The sequence below is a fragment of the Miscanthus floridulus genome, chromosome 14, assembly GCF_019320115.1.
Source record: "Miscanthus floridulus cultivar M001 chromosome 14, ASM1932011v1, whole genome shotgun sequence".
NCBI lineage: Eukaryota > Viridiplantae > Streptophyta > Magnoliopsida > Poales > Poaceae > Miscanthus > Miscanthus floridulus.
This window is the reverse complement of record NC_089593.1, coordinates 11407223-11426306: the sequence shown is the minus strand read 5'-3', so window position 1 is coordinate 11426306 and position 19084 is coordinate 11407223. Positions and strand designations below refer to the sequence as shown.

Genomic DNA, 19084 nt, shown 5'->3' with positions numbered 1-19084 from the left:
TGCGGACCGTGTTCAGCTCGGCGAGCATGTTCTCTGCCGAGCGGTAACGGACGTCAATGAGGAGCTTTGATTCTACGAGGGAGAGCGGCAACGGTCGTGAAAGACCGTGTTCCCTTTCTCGTAGAATCGGAGCTCTTCTTTGGCCAAGTACGATGCCGTCCGGTGGAGAAATGCTCGCCGAGATGATCACGTAAGCAAGGTCAACTAGTACGGATGGTTATTTATTGAAACATGTTTTTGAGCTATAATTTAATGGATATTTGATAACTTCAGACCTACAAATGTCATCTACAAATGTTACTATCCTCGGCAACCTAAACGCCCGTGAGCTCACCGATATCGAGTAGGTCACTTAGAATTATTTTTTCCATGAAATGAACTACTTAGAAATCATGCCTTTTATTTTTTAGAATTAAATTTTCCATGAAATGAAAAACTTAGTAAATAGTTAGAAAATTATAGAAAATCCGTACTATTTGAACTTGCGAACCGTGTTCAGCTCGGTCAACATGTTCTCTGTCGAGCGGTAACGGACGTCAAGGAGGAGCTTTGATTCTACGAGGGAGAGCGGCAACGGTCGTGGAAGACCGTGTTCCCTTTCTCGTAGAATCGGAGCTCTTCCTTGGCCAAGTACGGTGTCGTCCGGTGGAGAAATGCTGGCCGAGATGATCACGTAAGCAAGATCAACTAGTACGGATGGTTATTTATTGAAACATGTGAAATCCGTACTAGTTTTGTTTAAATATATCATTTTAGAAAATATGAAATTTACACTAGTTTACAAAAATAAGTATAGAAAGTAGATGACAACTGGTACTGGATCCTCAGTCTCCCGTTCGGTTGCGAAACGACTGAGGCTAGAACTCCCTCTCATTATCTGCGACAAGTGTAAGCAGAAGATTGTGATGGAATACCGAGTCAAGAGATAGGGACCCAACAAGGGTCGTGTTTTCTACAAGTGCCCGGATCGTGATATGAGTTTCTTACGCGTTTTATAATTATGGCTAATTGACCTGCTTTTCTTGAATATTTGTGACTAAATATTTTTTGGCTTTAATTTCAGTGGGAGGGCAATGGATGCGATGGTTGGTACTGAGAGGAAGATTATGCTACATACATGTAGAATTTAGGTGCGCTTGAGGTAGCGGCTGCTGATGATGAGGTAGTAAGCCAGCAGGAGAAGCTTATTGATATTCAACAGAAGAATGATTTGTCTGTTTTAGTTGCGTACGATCACGAAATAATTATGTTACTGAAGTGCATTGTAGTTTTAGTTTGTTTAGTGATAGTTGGGATTGCTTACGTTGTAGCCAGGCTTAGTTAATTAATCAACCGTGTGTGTGTCATCTATGTTGTGTAATAAAATACTTAATTATGTTCAAGGTTTTCATAATTTGTCGTGTAATGCAGATTATGTTACGCCATTGGATGTATAATGCCGATCGCTGCTCCTAAGACTTTATTGAGGGCGTGCACTATTTCTTAGGTGTGGCCGAGGCAAATAAGCGGGATGGTTTCATGTGCTGTCCATGTGCCATATGTAAGAATTTAAAGAAATATTCAAGCTCAATGAGTCTTCATTCACATTTGCTTAAGTCAGATTTCATGTCAAACTATATATGTTGGACTAAGCATGGAGAAAGCAGGGTCATGATGTAACAATTGTAGATCTTGCTGAGATGATCAAACTTGGTATTCAGAGATTTTTCATCTGAGGTCATTTAGTGTCTCATTTGAGCAAGTTTGACCAAGTCAAATTTGGTTAAATAAAAAAACAACACTTTGACTCTAGTATTCTGAACTCTAAATGACTTTAAATTGAAAAGTTTTGAGTACCAAATTTGTTAAAATCATCAAGATCTACAATTGTTGTTTTGGTCAACTTTCCATTTGAGATAGTTTGGATGGTTCAAATTTGTGATTTTTAAATTTCGACGCCTACAAACTAGTTTTCGGAACCCTAGATTGTCTCCAATTGAAAAGTTTTGAATACCAAGTTTGTTCAGCTCATCAAGATATACAATCCCTATATAGGCCATTTTTTCATTTGAGAAAGTTTGAATAAAATATAGTTCAAATTTTACAAGTGTGTGATATAGTTTTAGAAAGTCTATATGAGAATCAAGAATTTGTGACTAGTGTTTGAGGAGAATTTGTGACTCCTACACCGGCCCCACTGCCTCCACAACGATCTCCAACGCCTCCACATCGGACTCCAACACCGGCCTCATCGCCTCCACGCCGGTCTCCAACACCGCCCCCACCACCTCCACAGCGACGCACTATAAAGACGTCTAAGGTCCCGGCGGCAAAGAAGACCAAAAAAAAGAGTTATTTCTCAAGAAATACTTTCTGAAAAGACTGATGAGCAAATAGCAGCTGAAGAAGGCAAAAAAGTGAAAGATTTTTTTATAGATATCCAAAAGCAGAGACAAGCAAAGCTTAAGGAGAAGTCGTACTTTTACATACCACGAGATCAGCTGAGACAGAAGGTCGAAGCTCACAAGAAAAAGATGCTTGAAGTTCGTAAGCCACCACCACTATCAGACTATGACCGCTCCCTCGTGAAGTCACATGATGCACATAAGAAAAGGAAAAGAGCATCAGGGAAGGATGTCCCACAGCTCGGACAACAGAAGCAATCAATGCAAAATCTTGTTGTTGCTAATCAATATGGTTCCAACATAGAAGTCTATCGACCAGACAACTCTGAAAAAGTGTCGGTTCAAGACCTTAATGATTTTTTTTGAACAAACTGGTTTAACCTTGGATCAAGTGACGGGCAAAGCTCCAATCCAGAACCTGGAAGTTGATACCTGGAAGATTTATAAATTTGGTAAAAGTCTGTACAACCCTGCGGCTCTAAATGAATTGGGTACGCAAATGTACTTGCTCAACAAGTGGTACATGTAGGCATGTGGCAGGGGTGAGCAGTGGATCTTTGTCAGATTTAGAGACCATCATTACTTCCGTGGAGATGACATCTTACATATTAGTTTCGAAAAATTGCATCAACTATTCCACTTGGACGCTCTGGACAAATCAATCATTAGCTCCTTTTGTTTGTAAGTGATTCTTACTTTTATTTAATAAACTCACTTCCATGCGTACGTGTATATAATTATCCTCACATGTAACTTATATTTATATACAGATTCCAGATGTCAGAGCTTCAAAGAATACAAGACACCAGTGTTGGCTTCATTGATCCTTATATCGTATTCAAAACCGATATTATTGTCAAGGACCACTGGGTATCTGAAGCACAGACGAATATCATGAAGTTCTTCGTGAAGCAGCACGACAAGACAACAATACTTTTCCCGTACAACTTTAAGTAAGTGTTAATAATAATATAGTCTACATATTTTATATAATATCAATACAACTTATATGCATGTACGTGTGTGTATAAACCAATGCAGATTTTACTGGATACTCATTGTCATTGAATTAAACTCAAGTCAGTTAGTAATCTTGAACTTATTGAGAAAAGAGCGAGCACTATACCAAGATATGATAGACATTATCCAGGGGTAATTTTGATCTCTCGCGCACAACTATTATTAATAGACTTTGCCATAATTTATTAACGATCGTACATTATTGGTCGCACAGGGTTTGAAAAGAGTTTATTCGGCAACACCGCAAGGATTGCAAGGCACCACTTAATGTAGTTGAAATACCAGTAAATTATACTATATATACTTCCCCACGTGTTTAATTACTATATCGTACTTCAATTTACGTGTGAGATGATGAGAATAATCTTCTTCTCGTACAGTAGTGTTTGCGGCAGGAACCAGGTAATAACTTGTGTGATACTACGTTTGTGAATTCACCACTGCATACATAAGAAGAACTCCTGAAGATGTCCTCAGAGTACGTATATATCAATTTTTTATTTATTTTTAAATGAATATATATATATATATATATATATGTATTAATACTTTTCCTTTTATTTCAAATGCAAGACTGAATGGTTGAAACGAAGGGTCATGCAAAAAGACCATCTGAAAGCAGTTCAAGAGTCAATAGCACAATATCTTCTAGAAAAAGTGCTAAATCCCAACGGCAAGTTCTACTTTGATCTAAGGAACTAATGATGTAAATTAAATGTTTATTGATATCGTTATTTTCGAGAACAAGATTATGAAAGTGTTGTATATATACATATATCTATAATATATATAGTTTCATACTTTATTCGAATATAATAATGCTCGAGATGAGAATTAGATGTAATTATATGCGTGCGTGTATTTATATTAGCAGCGTAGAATACGTACATAAAAACATATTATATATTAAACAAATATGTGTAACTGAACTGAAAACAAATTAAACAAAAAAAAAGAAAAAGAAAAGGAACCTTTAGTCCCGGTTGGGGTTACCAACCGGGACTAAAAGGTGCGGCCACGTTTGCTCGGCTGGAGGGCCTTTAGTCTCGGTTGGTAACACGAACCGAGACTAAAGGTCCCTCTTTAGTCCCGGCTCGATGACCCGGGACTGAAGGTTCCACCTTTAGTCCCGGGATCGTTGTCCTGGTGCGGTAACCGGGACTAAAGGCCGTTACCGCCCAGAACAACAAGTCCATTCTATAATAGTGCGGGCACCACGTTGGCAAGAAGACGGAGGAGCACATCACAAATTGGAGGCCGGAGACGTCAATGCATCCGAGCCGCAGGACGGGGTTTCCCTTCTTTGCTTGTGCAGGGATACGCCGACGGTAGCACCGATCGCCACAGACGCGTGCAAGTCGGCTACACGGTGGATGGCCACGCAAGGGAGGAAGGAGAGGGCAGAGACGGCCAGAGAGGACTGCGTCACTAGGAGGGCAGCCGTCGCCACAGGCGCCGTCAAGTAAGCTGAACCGACGACGTCGCCGGCCGAAGGGCATGGATGGATGGAGACGAGTCCAGGCGGAGTCGATGTGGCTGCAACAGCAGCGAGAAGGATCGGAGACCCGTCCATGGGATGCCCTACCATGTCGAGGAGACACCGGATGCGCCACGCCGCCACGTCCATCGGCACCAACATGGAAGGAGATGCCGCCGATCGTGACACGTACCTGACGTACGTACGTGTCGGGCCACGCGGACACGTTAGGAGTGTACTTCTTCATCCTTCAACGCCAGAAAGTCCCATCAGCGACGTAGATCGACGCCATTGAGACGACCCTGGAGTGCCTCATGTCGTACGCACCCGACGTCCAAGCGATGCTCTTGCCGGCCGGGGGGAGACTGGAGCAGGCACCTTCGTGAAGCACGGAAGGAGACGTCAAGGCCGATGCAGTAAGTGCCGGGGCGCCATACGATTCCACGTGAAGCCGGGATGCCAAGCAACGTCGTGGCTCTCACCCTGTCTCTACTCATCAACGTTGCACAACGTAGATACATCTACTCATCAACGTTGCACAAGTAGATGCATCTGTGTTATGTTTTTTGATTTGTTACAGATTGCATATGCATCATGCATGCAGATGCACGGCCAGTCGGTCGTCATTGCTAGCGCCGATCAACGTCACCACAGCCGTACCACTGAGACGAGTCTATACGCCCTGTTCGCTTGAACTGCTTATCAGCCATGATATAATATTTTTCTTTCGTAACAAAACAACATTAGTGCTTATCAGCCGCAGAAACCATCAGCCGAACAGGTATATGTTTCTGTCGTATATATATATATATATATATATATATATATATATATATATATATATATATATATATATAACTACTATCCTATAGCTGGCTGCAGAATAACTTATTCTGTAGCCACTTTGAGTTACGATAATTACTATGTTAATTTACGAGATTTACAGTAACTCCTTACTAAGTGGTTTACTATAACGTTATGGTAAATATTCACATGTGTTATAGTAACCCAACTATCGTAAATATGTATTGACATTATGGTAAATTAGTATATAAAATTATGGTAAATAGAGGTGGCTACAGAATAACTTATTTTGTAGCCGGCTGCTGAATAGCCTCTCCCTATATATATAACTATATATATATATATATATATATATATATATATATATATATATATATATATATATATATATATATATATATATATATATATATTATTTTTAGGCTTTGGTTTTATGCAAGACACGGCGAAAGCAATCATAATTTAGACCGCGCTGAATGTGCAAGACAATGTAGGAGAGACATACAATTTATTAGGCAACCGAAATAAGATCGTGAATTTTAATTGGGGGAAAAATATGAACTTCGACTGTTTATGTGAACTTCGACCGTTTATCATACCATGATTTGATAGACTATACTGTTAATTTGATAGCCACCAGACAAAGAAGCACTACTCACGCAGAATGAACGCCCCATCTAAATGCAGCTTCCGCAGGATGAAAGACCAAACTTCCCGGCTGAACACACATCCTAGAAGCAGGTGTTCCATGGTTTCAGATCGCCCCATCTAAGCCTAACATAGAGTCTTTTATTGTATATGATTTTTGCAGACACGTGTGTGCCACACGTGCATTTTCACTAGTTTTTTCAAAAGTGCCGGAACCTGGAGTCCTACACCCTGTTCGCTTGTTGGTTTCAGCCAGCCCAAACCAGCCAGCCAACAATATTTTTCTCTCACAATAAACCAGCACCAGCCAGCCCAGAAACCAGCGAACAGGCCGCTGGTCGGCAGCTCCTTTTTCTGCCTCACGCTGAAACAATAAGCAGAGCCTAGACAGCAAGCTCGCCTTCTATTAGTTCTCTCCTCCAAATGCTGACAACTAATCGGCTTCCACTTCACTTCCATAGAACCAAAATGAGCGTCGCTTCACCCAGCAAGCGCAAGTGCACGACTACGGGCTGGACTAGGACTCTCTAGCAATTGAAGTTCGGCGAAAGCATTCAAGCATTCTATTCTTGAATGAACTTTTTTTTCTTGCATCCAATTACATAATCACTTCTTGTTTGCAACTTCAAGTTGGCAAATGTAACACAAAATACCAGCCCCTCATATGTACCGCATTACCATTTCCATCAAACACAACACGGACACAAGAATCAGAATATTGTCTAATATAAGAATCAGAAAATTGTCTAGCATCTGTAGTACATGGGAAAGGATTGGATTGTAACTAAGAGAAACTTAACTTGAGGTCAAGAACATCCCACCAGTAAGGTGTCTCCAACATCATAAATGTGAGCAACATTTCTTTTTTTGGTAACACAACAGGCGAGGGTAAGACCTGCCACTGACACCCTTCCCCAACCCTGCACAGAGCAGGAGCTCTTTGCACTGGGTACGCCCCCTTTATATGCATGATATTTTCTAGTAGCATAACTATGAGTGCCTGTTCCAACAGCATTTGTGTGACCAAATCTGAATACTTTCAGCATCATACACGCGTTGCATGTTCCAGCAGCACACATGTTGACCAGAAGTGCCAGGTTCAGCAGCATATGTGTAATGCGACCACAAATGCACAATCGAGCAAGATTGTTATCAGCTTATCAAATGCTAAACACTAATAAGTTTAGAATCAAATCGAGTTTCAGATGTCATGCACAGTACAAACTGTAACCTAAGCATGTGCTTCTCAATTTTTTAGTTCAATGCTAGGATACAAGATTTTGTACCCAAGAAGAGAAATCTCATAAGCAAAAAACTGATCTCTAATGTGCGATCAAAGTAAGTAGTTGTGAATGCATAAACATACTATGCAGTTCCTAATCTTGTACTGCATTTGTACTAGCTGACCCATCCAAGACCTAATCTTTAGCATAACAGTAAAAATTTTATATTTCAGGAAAAAAAGAGCTTCTTTCAGACGACAAATCGATACAGTAAACTTAACTAGATCCATAAGCAGTAATAATCAGATTTTGATTTTGAACTAATAAACTATCTGATCTATCTATGAAAACAGTAATATGTGAGTGTTTTCTTGTCAGAAATATGATCAAGATCAGGTACCTCTACCTTATATATGGTGCACAGAAGTTTCAATTTATCTGAGCTTATAGTCAATATCTAGAAGCTAGACAGCAGACCTACCATAAATTTGAGCTAGTAACACCTTGGGCAGCTTAGTTATATCATCAGGCATAACCCAGACATGTCCTAGCCTTGTACACCGTCATCCATTCAAGCATTCAGTGTAATGGGAGATTGGGAACAACTGAGCCTGACATTTGCATCAGAAATTCACCAACAACGTCGTTTTTCTACTGGATTACTTTACACATGGACAAGACGCTTATATTATTTGAGGATAGAATGCAGGACCTTGCTTTGCTACAACGTTAATCTTTAAAATCAAATTCACCTAAGGCCCTGTTTGGTTCCCAGGAATTGAGAGGGATTGGAAAGTAATCCAAATTATCTAATAATGAAATGAGAAGCACTTTCTATATATTGATATCAAATTTTCAATTCATGGGATCCAAACAGGCCTAAGAGTAAAGCAATCTCACTTCCAGGAGGTAGTCGATGGGATAGAGAACTTCCATGGATTTGTGTTTATTTCACAAATTCTAAATCCATTACAATTTTAGAAGGATGGTTTGTGCAAATGTAGCATTTGTTGGTTCAAACTAGATCTGGACTTCACCTCAGAGGAGTGATCCAAGTTCATCCCTTGTCTCTCCATGCTACTAACTTGTGCCTTGAGTACTCTGATCTCCATTTCCATCCTAGATTTCTCAGCAATTCGAGAATTTTGAACATCTTCTAAAATTTGAAGTGCATATTGTTCTTGCCTCCATCGAGGAGTCCCTTCTTGTGGACTTGTAACCACTAACTCTAGTGCACGGTCCCTTCCAAAATCCCTTGCACTGTCTCGCAAAGGCACTTTGATCTCCTTGCAAGATGAAATTGGAACCTGAGCTGCGTGCCGAGAGTGATACCCAACACTGGTTGTATGTACCCTGTTTGATGGTTCAGCATGAATTCTACCCAATGATTCCTTGATATCTTTTAGATACATAGACCTGGTGTTCTGTGTTCTCTTAACCTCTTCACTACTTGGCTTGCCAAATTTGATGGAGCGAACTGTGTTTATTGAATCAGAAGTTAACCTTTCGCAGCCTTTTGCTGATTCATCAGGCCATCCAATATCATTATCACCCCGTTCATCCATATTTGAAGGAGCAATTATAAACTCTGCTGAGGTCTGATGTTTTCCAGAAGCTTTGTCATTCTCCCTAAAAATGGACATCTCGGTTCCATTCTCCAAACTTTCTTGTCTAATTTTTACCAGGTTTCCAGGCTCTTGTGGAAGAGCTCCTTCAGGCTCCTGTCTTGCAAATTCATTTGATTCAGAATCTTCGATTTCTGTTATAGAGTGTTCTTCAAAGGGTGCTTCCTTTTGCTTGTTCTCAGACGAAATTTTAGACCCAGGTACATTGACAGCTTCTGTTGTAAGAATAGTTTCATGAAACATTTTCATGGCCGCATCAGGATTCTCTCCTTCACATTCAAGTGCATCAATGTCAGCTGAACCTCTGTTTGTGTTTTCATCTACCACTCCCTGATCATGCTTCTCCTGCACTGCCTCTTTCTGTGACTGAGATGCATCAGCTACTACAGCCAAACGGAAAAATTACATTTAAAACGCAAACTGTGCTCACCTTCTCCAAACTTGCAGCACTCTGGTTGAGTGTTCCCTCTCTTAACCCAGCCATGCTAACCTCCATAACAGTCAAATCAGATTTCAATTCACCAGTATTAATCATACTAGTGTCTTCCAAAATCCTCTTCTCATTCGCATGTCCAACTCCATGGTGCTGCTTATCCTCCCTTGCCTGCAACTGTAGAACAAGTTCATCACAATGAACTAGGCCCCGTTTGGCAGGTTTTATGCCAGCTCCAGCTCCTATTGGAAATGGCACTGCAGCAGGAGTCAAAAGGCACTGTAGCAGGAGCCAGACCCCAAAATGAACTAGGGGCCTGCTGACCTAGGAGGAGCTGTGCCAAACGATGCTGCAAAGATTTAGATTCTGAAAATGTACTTGCCTCCTCTGTGTTGCAGTCCTTGTTTAGCAGTGGATCACTAACATCCACTGCAACTCCAGAGGTACTCACTCCATCACCACCAAGCTTACAGGCCTCTTCATAGGATACTCCACTTCCATCTGTTACTTCACACTCCATTCTTTCATCCATTACCTGGTCCTGCAAAAGAGTATTATCAAGCTCCACTAATCTATCACTCCCCTGTCCCAAAGAGAATGTCATTCTAGCTTTTGTCCTAAGTAAAGCCATCTTAAGTTGGACCAAGTTTATACAAAAAAAATATCAATATTTATGGTATTAAATAAGGATGATTAGATTCATCATGAAATATCTTTTCTTAGTATACATATTTGGTCTCATGAATATTGATAATCTTCTCTATAAACTTGGTCAAACTTAAGTTACTTTGACTAAGGACAAATCTAGAAGACTAGAACGATACTCTTTGGGACAGAGGGAGCATAAAAATAGAAAAGATAGGGCAAATCAAACAAAACAGTTATATTATAGGTGGACTCACTTCTTTGTTATTCAAAAGTTCTTGGTTTTGTATTCCTTTGGTAGGCTTGACCTTGGTATGAGTTAGACCATTTTGATATTGCCCGCAGACAAGAACGTCTGCATCTTCTAACATATTCATTTTGTTATTTTCAGTTGTAGTTCCTAAATTGTGTCTTTCCTCCCTTGCTAGTTGCTGCAAACAACCATATTTCAGGAATCAGATAAGGTTACCAAACAAAAAAATAATTTTGCAGGCACACTCACTTCTTTCTGGTCCAAACATTCTTGGTTCTGTAATCCTTTGGTAGACTTGACATCCTCCGTACCAGTTGAGTTAATTTGATATTCACCACAAACACTAGTACCTGTATCTTCTGACATATTCCTTTTGTCATTTCCAGTTACAGCTTGTAGATCTTGTCTTTCATCCATTGCTACTTGCTGCAAACAACCAAACATCATGATTTAGATAAGCTGTGGTCTCAACAAAATTATAGCAATTAGAGAAGGTGATCAAGGCATATATTCTGCAGCCATGCTCACCATGTCCACGTCCAAAATTTCCTGGTTTTTAATTTCCCATGCAGCATGAGTTTCATCAACATTGGCTAGATCAGAATTTAGTCCACTATCCAGCGTGTGGCTGCCTTCCACTGTTGTTGCCTCCATGTTCTTGTGTATGATTCTGTTGTCCTGTTCCAGAGCCACTGCCTGCAAAAAAGCATGGTCAGATTAATTAGCAGTTAACACAAGTACAGACATCTGCAAGCACACCTAATGCATATTCAAAAAGATCTTGTGGTTAGATACTACCTCAATCTCCATAGCAGTTGCATCAGTTGATGGTTCCCTCCGATTAATCAGATCAACATCCTGAACACATGGCTCCTCAATCCTGCCTTCATGAAAAACTTCCATCTTATCTTCTTTTAACTGTACAGTAGCTGAACTACATGGCATCTCAGCATTGATTAAATTATTTGAATCTTCTACCACATCCTTATCATTGGTTGAGTTATTTGAATCTTCTGCCACATCCTTATAAAACTCCTTTTCTTGTGCTTCAATGGTTTCTCCATGAATTTCCTCAGTACCTGTCCTCTTAAGTCTCTCGCTTTGTCCATCCAACTGCTCGACTAGAGTAGTTTCATTATGGCTATTTATACCTGTCTCTATCAATGATTTTCTGTGTCCATCTTCTGTCTGTTTTAGTACAAAAGCATCACTAGTATTCTCCATGTCTTTCTCCATTAACACCTGGCAACCCTCTGCTTCTGCTTGTTTCAATTTATCAACCTCTTTGGACTGATCTACAACATTATCTGATAGATCCTTGCTATCAGCACAGGGCTTTTCCTTGGTATCCTCCTGAACCGGTGCCTCATTTCTTAATTGTTCATACTTTACTTCTTGAACTTTTGTAGCATTATCTTCAGTTTCTTCCTTCGCCAGACACCTAGCTTCATCCTGTGTTAGTGGATCTATTTGCGTTATGTCCTCGGATCTATCAATATCACTCTCATGCAGATTGCAATTTTCCAGTTCTGCATTGACATCATGAATTTCCTCGAGTCTACCATAAGTATCCTCTATTGGCCCACGAGTTCCTTCCAATCCTGTATTTTCTAATTTGGGAACATTCTCAGACGTATTATTTGTACCCTCTTTCATCAAATCTCCATGAGTTTCCTCCAATCCTGTACAGTCTAATCCAGGAACATTTTCAGATTTGTCTGTATCCTCTTCCATCAAATCCTTAGAATCTTCCACTTTTGCAGGCTCGGCTTGGGAGACTTCTGAAGGTTTCCTATCACTTGTATTCACTACCAGTCCCCTAATGTTTTCATCTTCTGTGTATCCAACTTCAGGGACATCTCCAAGCTTCTTATCAGAATCTCTCCCAGTTAGTCTTATAGTGCCATCGACTTCTTTACGCTCTACTTCATCAATTTTCTCAGGCACCTCAGAATTCAAGTGTAAATGCAACTTAGCATCTGCTGTGCCCATGTGATCGACTTCAGAAAATTCGTCATGCTCCTCGGCACCTCCCTTTGCTGAAGTACTAATTTGTTCCAGTTCTGCTTCTTCTCCTTGTGCAACTTCCATGGGTACATCTTCTGCATCTTTATTTGCTAGATAAGGATGTTTATTGAGTTCTGCATTTTCTGGTTCAGGAACACCCAGGGGAGCTGGACTACTATTGGAAGTTGCTACATCCTCCACTGCTGGATGAACTATCTTTTGCTCAAGATCATATTCTGTTTCCATAAGAACAATGTCTTGCACACATTCTACTATCTCTAGCCGAGGAGATTCATGGGAAGTTTCCTCTCTCTCTTTCTCACCCCTTCGACTGTTTTCTCCAGCAATCTCTTCTACACAAGGAATCTCCTTCTGTTCCTCAACAAAATCACAAGATGTATTTTCATAATCATTTTTGCCCGAATCGCCAGCAACATTACTATCTTCCATTATGTGAGATACCACAGGACATCCAGCAGAATCTTTTGTAGGCTGAACTGGAGCGGCCTCCTCAGGTAAAGCCACTGCATCATGAGAATTGTTCATAACACCTGCATCAACTTCATGCTGGCTCTGTGGCACAGCTTCAGTTGCTTCCTCGGCAGCCCTTCCAAATTCCTTTGGAACTGCATTTCTTTCATCTGCCTCCATTACAATTGCTGTGTTGTTTCCTGATGGATTCATCCCTGTAACACAAATAGCTCCCTCTATTGCAACCTTTTCTTCTACTTCTTTTATGACCGGAGCACTAACTTCTTCAGATCTATCAGATACACTAGTAGCTTCCTTGTGCTCCTCCATTACTGCAGTGGCTCCTTCTTCTGGCTTATCTGGGATATCAAGAGATGTAACCACAGGAATTTTAACTATTTCCTCCTCCAGCGTTGCAGGGACACCAGCTTCAGGTTCACTTGGGATGTCTGCAGGCTCATCAACCATGAAGTTTCCTCTCTCTCCTAGAGCCAGGGTCATGTCATTATCCATCAATGCTGTTACAGGTGCAGTTGTTGTCTGCTTCCTTGGCATAAGTAGCATAATATCATCATTGGTCGTTCCAACATTAGGCAACAAGGCCTCCTCTGATCCCATGTCACTAGTGGTGTCACTAATCTCATTCCTCGCAGCTGGAAGCCAATCCGACAACTTAGTATCATACAACTCTTCAAGTTTGCGCTTTTTGTCAGTAGTAGGAGAGACACGGGCCTTCTTCATCCTCCGCTCCTTCTCAGCCTCAGCTTCCATGGCCGCTGGTGTCTTTTTCACCTTGCGCTTGGAAGGCTTCCACTCTACTGGAGCACTTGCTGCAGCAGCATCAATGTGAGAAGGCAGAAGTTGCTGCCTCCACCATTGTGCGTACCGTGCTGTGATCCCAGGTTCAGAGTGAGGGATGAAGAAAGCCACATTCTTACCCTCCAGCTGGTAGGTCTGCCAAGCAATCGCCCAATCCTGGTTGGCACGGTGAACATCCCCGGGCACATCTTGGTCCAGTCCAAACTGTCTGGCGACGCGGTGCGGGAGGTACTGCTCAATGCAATCCATCCCTACGAGCTCACAGGGGCGCAAGAAATGTGCGAGCGATGTCAGTTCATCATTCCCGGCTAGATCACTGCTGTGAACCCACCCAGTGTGCCCCATGGAGCTGACATAAGGCTGCCACACAAAGTTGTATCCTGTGTTGAGGGCCTGACGTATCTGCGCCGGGTTCAGCTTCCTGCTCAGATCATGCCATCGAGCGGCAAGCGGGTCGCCCGCTACGAGTGGGTTCACCTTTATTGGCCTGAGGGCAGGGAAGCGCTCCCACATCCAAAGCTGAAGAATGTGGAGGGGCGAGTAGACGGATAAGGAGGAGAGCATATCGGTGTCGCCTGCGGTGGCGGCGGCGCCCGCAGCGCCGAGGAAGGCCTTGATCTCGCGGAGGTCCCGGTAGATGGAGGCGAGGACGGCGGGCGCGAGGGCAACGCGTTCCCCGCGCGCGAGGCGGACGGCGATGGGGAAGACGGCCTGGCGCATGGTGGACTCCGGGTGGCCCGGGAGGACGAAGCGCGTGAGCCAGAGCGCGAGGAAGGCGGCGTGCTCGAAGACGGGGTCGGCGTTGTCGTCGGCGAGGAAGTGCTTGACCCAGGCGGAGTGGTGCGCCTTCTTGCAGGCGCTACGGTTGAAGCCGAGGCGCATGCCATTGAGGGCGGCCTCGTCGGGGCGCCACTGGGGCGGGAGCGGGGCCGGGGCCGGGGCGCCGAGGGCGGGGAAGCCGGCGAGGACGGCGACGTCCTGGAGGGTGACGGTGGCCTCCCCCCAGGGGAAGGCGAAGCTGGCGGTGGCGGGGCACCAGAAGGAGGCGAGGTGGAGGATGGCGGAGGCGTCGCGCTTGAAGCGGAGGGTGGAGGCGAGGACGGCGTCGTGGATGCCGAGGTGGCGCCAGAGGCGGGCGTGGAGCGGGCGGAGCTTGGCGACCCAGTCTTCCCAGTGGCGGGGGATGCCGAGCCAGCCGCGGAAGGAGAGGCGGTGCTCGGCGGATGCGGCGGCCTGCGGCGGGGGCGGCGAGCGGAAGGGGGGAGGCGGGGGCGGGGGAGGCGCGCGGTGGAGCGGGGGGAGGAGGTGCGCCAGGCGGGGCGCTGGCCCCTCCTCCATGTCGAGGGGGACCTGGTGGACGAGGAGGAGGACGTCCTTGTCCCCGTCGTCGCAGGCCATGGCGGCGGCGGCCTGGACTGGGTTTCGGGAGTGTCGGATCACATAATCAGACGAGACCACCTGCTCCTCCTGGGACTGGGAATACGATTTTCCTCTTTTCTGTCCTGTCACAAAATAACGAAAGTCAATAAAAATAATTAATAAAGTAATCAGAGTCGCCCATTTCAATTTCTAATATAATACCAGCAGACACGTGTCTAAAAAAACTTACCTCTCTATTAGAGAAATAACATTTTCTTTATATAAGGACTACAGTACTAACATAGTTGCTTCTCTACCGTACGTGCCTCAGCCCTCAGGCCTGGTTTAAATCTATGACGTAAAGTCTTGGGCATAGAGGTGTTGCATGGAGTGTTTGGATATTAATAAAAAAATAAATTATAGAATCCGTCGGTAATTCGCGAGACGAATTTATTAAGCCTAATTAATCTATTATTAACGCATATGTACGGTAGCACCATATTATTAAATCATGGACTAATTAGGCTTAAAAGATTTATCTCCTAAATTAGTCACAAACTGTGTAATTAGTTATTTTTTTAATCTATATTTAATACTCTATGTATGTGTCCAAACATTCAATAAGATAAAGAGTAAACTCTAGGGGAGAAACTAAACAAGTCATCGAATAATTCCTGACTTAGCTCTGAATGTTAACTGGTTTTCTTGCTTGCCATCTTTCTTTCTTACCTACCACAACTTTATTTTTTATGATTCTCCTATTAGTTTTTGGTGTTAAACGAGAGAAGAGGGCTTCTAAGCCGTGTCACTAGAATAGGTAAATAAATTGGTAAACACCCGGATGACAAGTTCTACTAATTCTACTCTATGTGATTTTTTTAACGTACTCTACTCAATGAACAACACAAGTAATACAAGAGTAAAATGGACGACAATATAAACCATGACAAGATGACACAAGACATGTATTCCATGGTCCGGTGACTTACCATTGAAGCAAGGCCTTGGATCACCGGGTGCTGACGGCGGAGGAGGAGCGCTGGGCATTCACTACTACAGAAGTTAACTGTAGGGGCGGCTGCGTCAGCCGTCTTTCTCAGAGTGTTCCTACAGAGGGTGTCTCTGTAGGGGCGGCTAGTGTTTTCAGCCGCCCCTATAGTGTCCTCTGTAGGGGTGGCTGGTAATATCAGCCGCTCCTGTAGTGGACTTCTGTAAGGGCGGCTGTATCACCAGCCGCCCCTGCTGTGTGTATTTGTAAGGGCAGTTCAATCAAGAACCGTCCCTACAGTGGATTTTTCAGCAAAAAAATAATAATTCAAATTCAAATCTGACCCCATATATATATATATATATATATATATATATATATATATATATATATATATATATATATATATATATATATATATATAACTACTATCCTATAGCTGGCTGCAGAATAACTTATTCTGTAGCCACTTTGAGTTACGATAATTACTATGTTAATTTACGAGATTTACAGTAACTCCTTACTAAGTGGTTTACTATAACGTTATGGTAAATATTCCCATGTGTTATAGTAACCCAACTATCGTAAATATGTATTGACATTATGGTAAATTAGTATATAAAATTATGGTAAATAGAGGTGGCTACAGAATAACTTATTTTGTAGCCGGCTGCTGAATAGCCTCTCCCTATATATATATATATATATATATATATAATTCAAATTCGAATCTGATCACCACAAATATACATATATACATCCACAAACACAAGATCATTATTTAAATTGACACCACATTCAAATCGTCACAGATCATCACAAATCATCACATATTACATATAGAGAGAGAGGTCCCATTGCCATTACAATTCACAGATCATCACAGATCAGTTACATTTAAAGTTAGCCACACCAAATGGCACAAGTTCAAACAACAGCATAGCCACCAACAGTTCACAAACCATGCAATGCATCATTCACTGGGCGATATTGCATTAGTTCACAGACCCATCCACAGCTGTTTGTGACCAAAGTGATCTGTCATATAAGTTAACTGTATTCAATTAGTTGTATATTGTTACACAGGCACACGGCTGAAATTGATTGCATTGACACTAGTAAAGAAGCACTCAGCTGAAATTGATTGCATTGACACTGGTAAAGAAGCACCCAGCTGAAATTGATTGCATTGACACTAGAAAAGAATAAACCATTGCTCCAGCCAAGTGAAATACCTCATGCCTCAAATACGTTACAGCAAGATTGTGCAACCAAACAGATTGCGCAGCTCAAGTCAGTGACATGCTGCTCTAATAACCATCTGTGTTTCTACGGCTCCCAAATGTAAGAATCCAGGGGGCTCAAATGTAATCACATCTGAACTAAAATCACGCACCTGCAGACAAGGAGGCAAGAGCAAACAATAGCAGAGCAGCTCACTGCCGGATCTTGTGCTAGAGAAAGAAATAATTCAACAAGTCAGGTGGCTGTAATTATAAACACAAACAGCAAAAAACGTAATATCTGTAAACCATGGTACTACGCAGTACAAGGCTGGCAGAGATTGACACAGCTCCATCAGTCCAGAAGCAGCAAAAACTAGGAGGCAGCCCTACTAAAGAACTTGGTTACGGAACAACACATAAGTGCTCTCAATGTCATGTATTATACATATCTATTTTTTCTCAGATTCTCAATGTCAACATAAAATAAATTACACAAGAATATTACTGCAAGGACACATGATGGATAGTTAACCTTGCAACAGCATAACAAGCTGTTCTATTTATAATTCATGGAAAAATATTATAGCTACTTGCATAAGGAAATAATTATAGCTGAATAACTTGTGCTAAACACGACCAAGTCTGGTGGTGCTACTGTATCGAGCACTCTTGGTGTACAGATACCTTCAACTGAATTGTACTACGATTTTCGTTAACTGTGAACTATGAACAAACAACCGTACTCATGCAAATCAATTTCATTTGAGCATGAGAACATATCTTAACAACTTAAATGAATTAGGAACACATGTTGATTTTGTGCTCAGAAAGAACTGACATGTTTTCATACACACTTTTTTTATAGAAAATGTTAATTTCAATGTAACTTAAATCTAAAATAGATTATGAGATGTTATTCCAACCCTGCAGCTAAAAATGATCATACACAGTGCGTATAGTTCTGAGAGACATGCACACAACAAGATAGGACAAGACCTAGATAGTTTGCTTGGTTAAATAATTCACCTCCACGCGCGGAAAAAGCAACCCCCGTTCAAATCCACCTGCTCTTAAGTGGAAGCGGCTGCCCCTGCACGTATGAACTGAAGCAGGCAAATCACAGAAGCATTTTGACGAACACCTGCTGGGCTTCACATGTGCCACCAAACCAAATCCACTAGCAGCTCAGTCCTGCAACAAATATAATTAGCAAACAATGCACCCGCAAAGAAGATGAAATTCACACCAAAGTCCAAACTGTTCCAAAGTCATTATAACATAGTCCATTAAGAAATCCACAAGTCCACATGCAAAACAAAGTCCAAACCGTTTCAAAGTCTGATCCAAACCATACTACAAATCCACATTATCATCAACGGCCTAGGGCGCTAGCCTATCAATTTCTCGAAGATGTTGGTATAGAAGATTACTACCTAACTCGGAAAGAAGATGATGATAAGTGCCTTTATGATACACAATCTGGTCCATTATGAAGTTGCAAAGGTCGCTGACCATCTCTAAGAGCTCGTCATCCTTGTATGGGTTTCTTCTCGTGTATCTTTCTCCAACTATAAAAAAAAAAAATTTAGGTTTACTATATCACAACCGGGTGCTGACGGCGGAGGAGGAGCGCTGGGCATTCCGTCCGTTTTTTACGTACGCGATCAGATCGATCAGGCACGCGCGCGATCGACGTACGCAG

The 19084-nt window shown here is 42.2% G+C and overlaps 1 protein-coding gene across 3 annotated transcripts; it reads right to left on the bottom strand.

The window, feature by feature from the left end:
* Positions 1-8217: 8217 nt before the first annotated feature.
* LOC136504526 (uncharacterized) lies at positions 8218-15259 on the bottom strand. 3 transcript variants are annotated; one of them, XM_066499462.1, is made up of 7 exons: positions 11311-15259; positions 11041-11208; positions 10762-10938; positions 10517-10690; positions 9997-10155; positions 9612-9791; positions 8218-9547 (listed from the first exon to the last, which is right to left on the bottom strand). In XM_066499462.1, the coding sequence occupies exons 1-7, from the start codon at positions 15205-15207 to the stop codon at positions 8534-8536; spliced, it is 5769 nt and encodes a 1922-aa protein (XP_066355559.1). In that variant the 5' UTR covers positions 15208-15259; the 3' UTR covers positions 8218-8533. The 3 variants fall into 3 exon arrangements, with proteins under 3 accessions (XP_066355559.1, XP_066355560.1, XP_066355561.1); XM_066499463.1 differs by having other exon boundaries at positions 8218-9541; XM_066499464.1 differs by having other exon boundaries at positions 9612-9785.
* Between the last annotated feature and the right edge of the window lie 3825 nt (positions 15260-19084).

Bases quoted from the DNA above. Each gene is read 5' to 3' on its own strand.
- LOC136504526 (XM_066499462.1), bottom strand. From the start codon at position 15,207: ATGGCCTGCGACGACGGGGACAAGGACGTCCTCCTCCTCGTCCACCAG. The intron at 11,209-11,310 runs GTAGTATCTAAC...GCTTTTTTGCAG, and splicing joins CAACTGCTATGGAGATTGAG to GCAGTGGCTCTGGAACAGGA. The intron at 10,691-10,761 runs GTGAGTGTGCCT...GGTTGTTTGCAG, and splicing joins AATGTTTGGACCAGAAAGAA to CAACTAGCAAGGGAGGAAAG.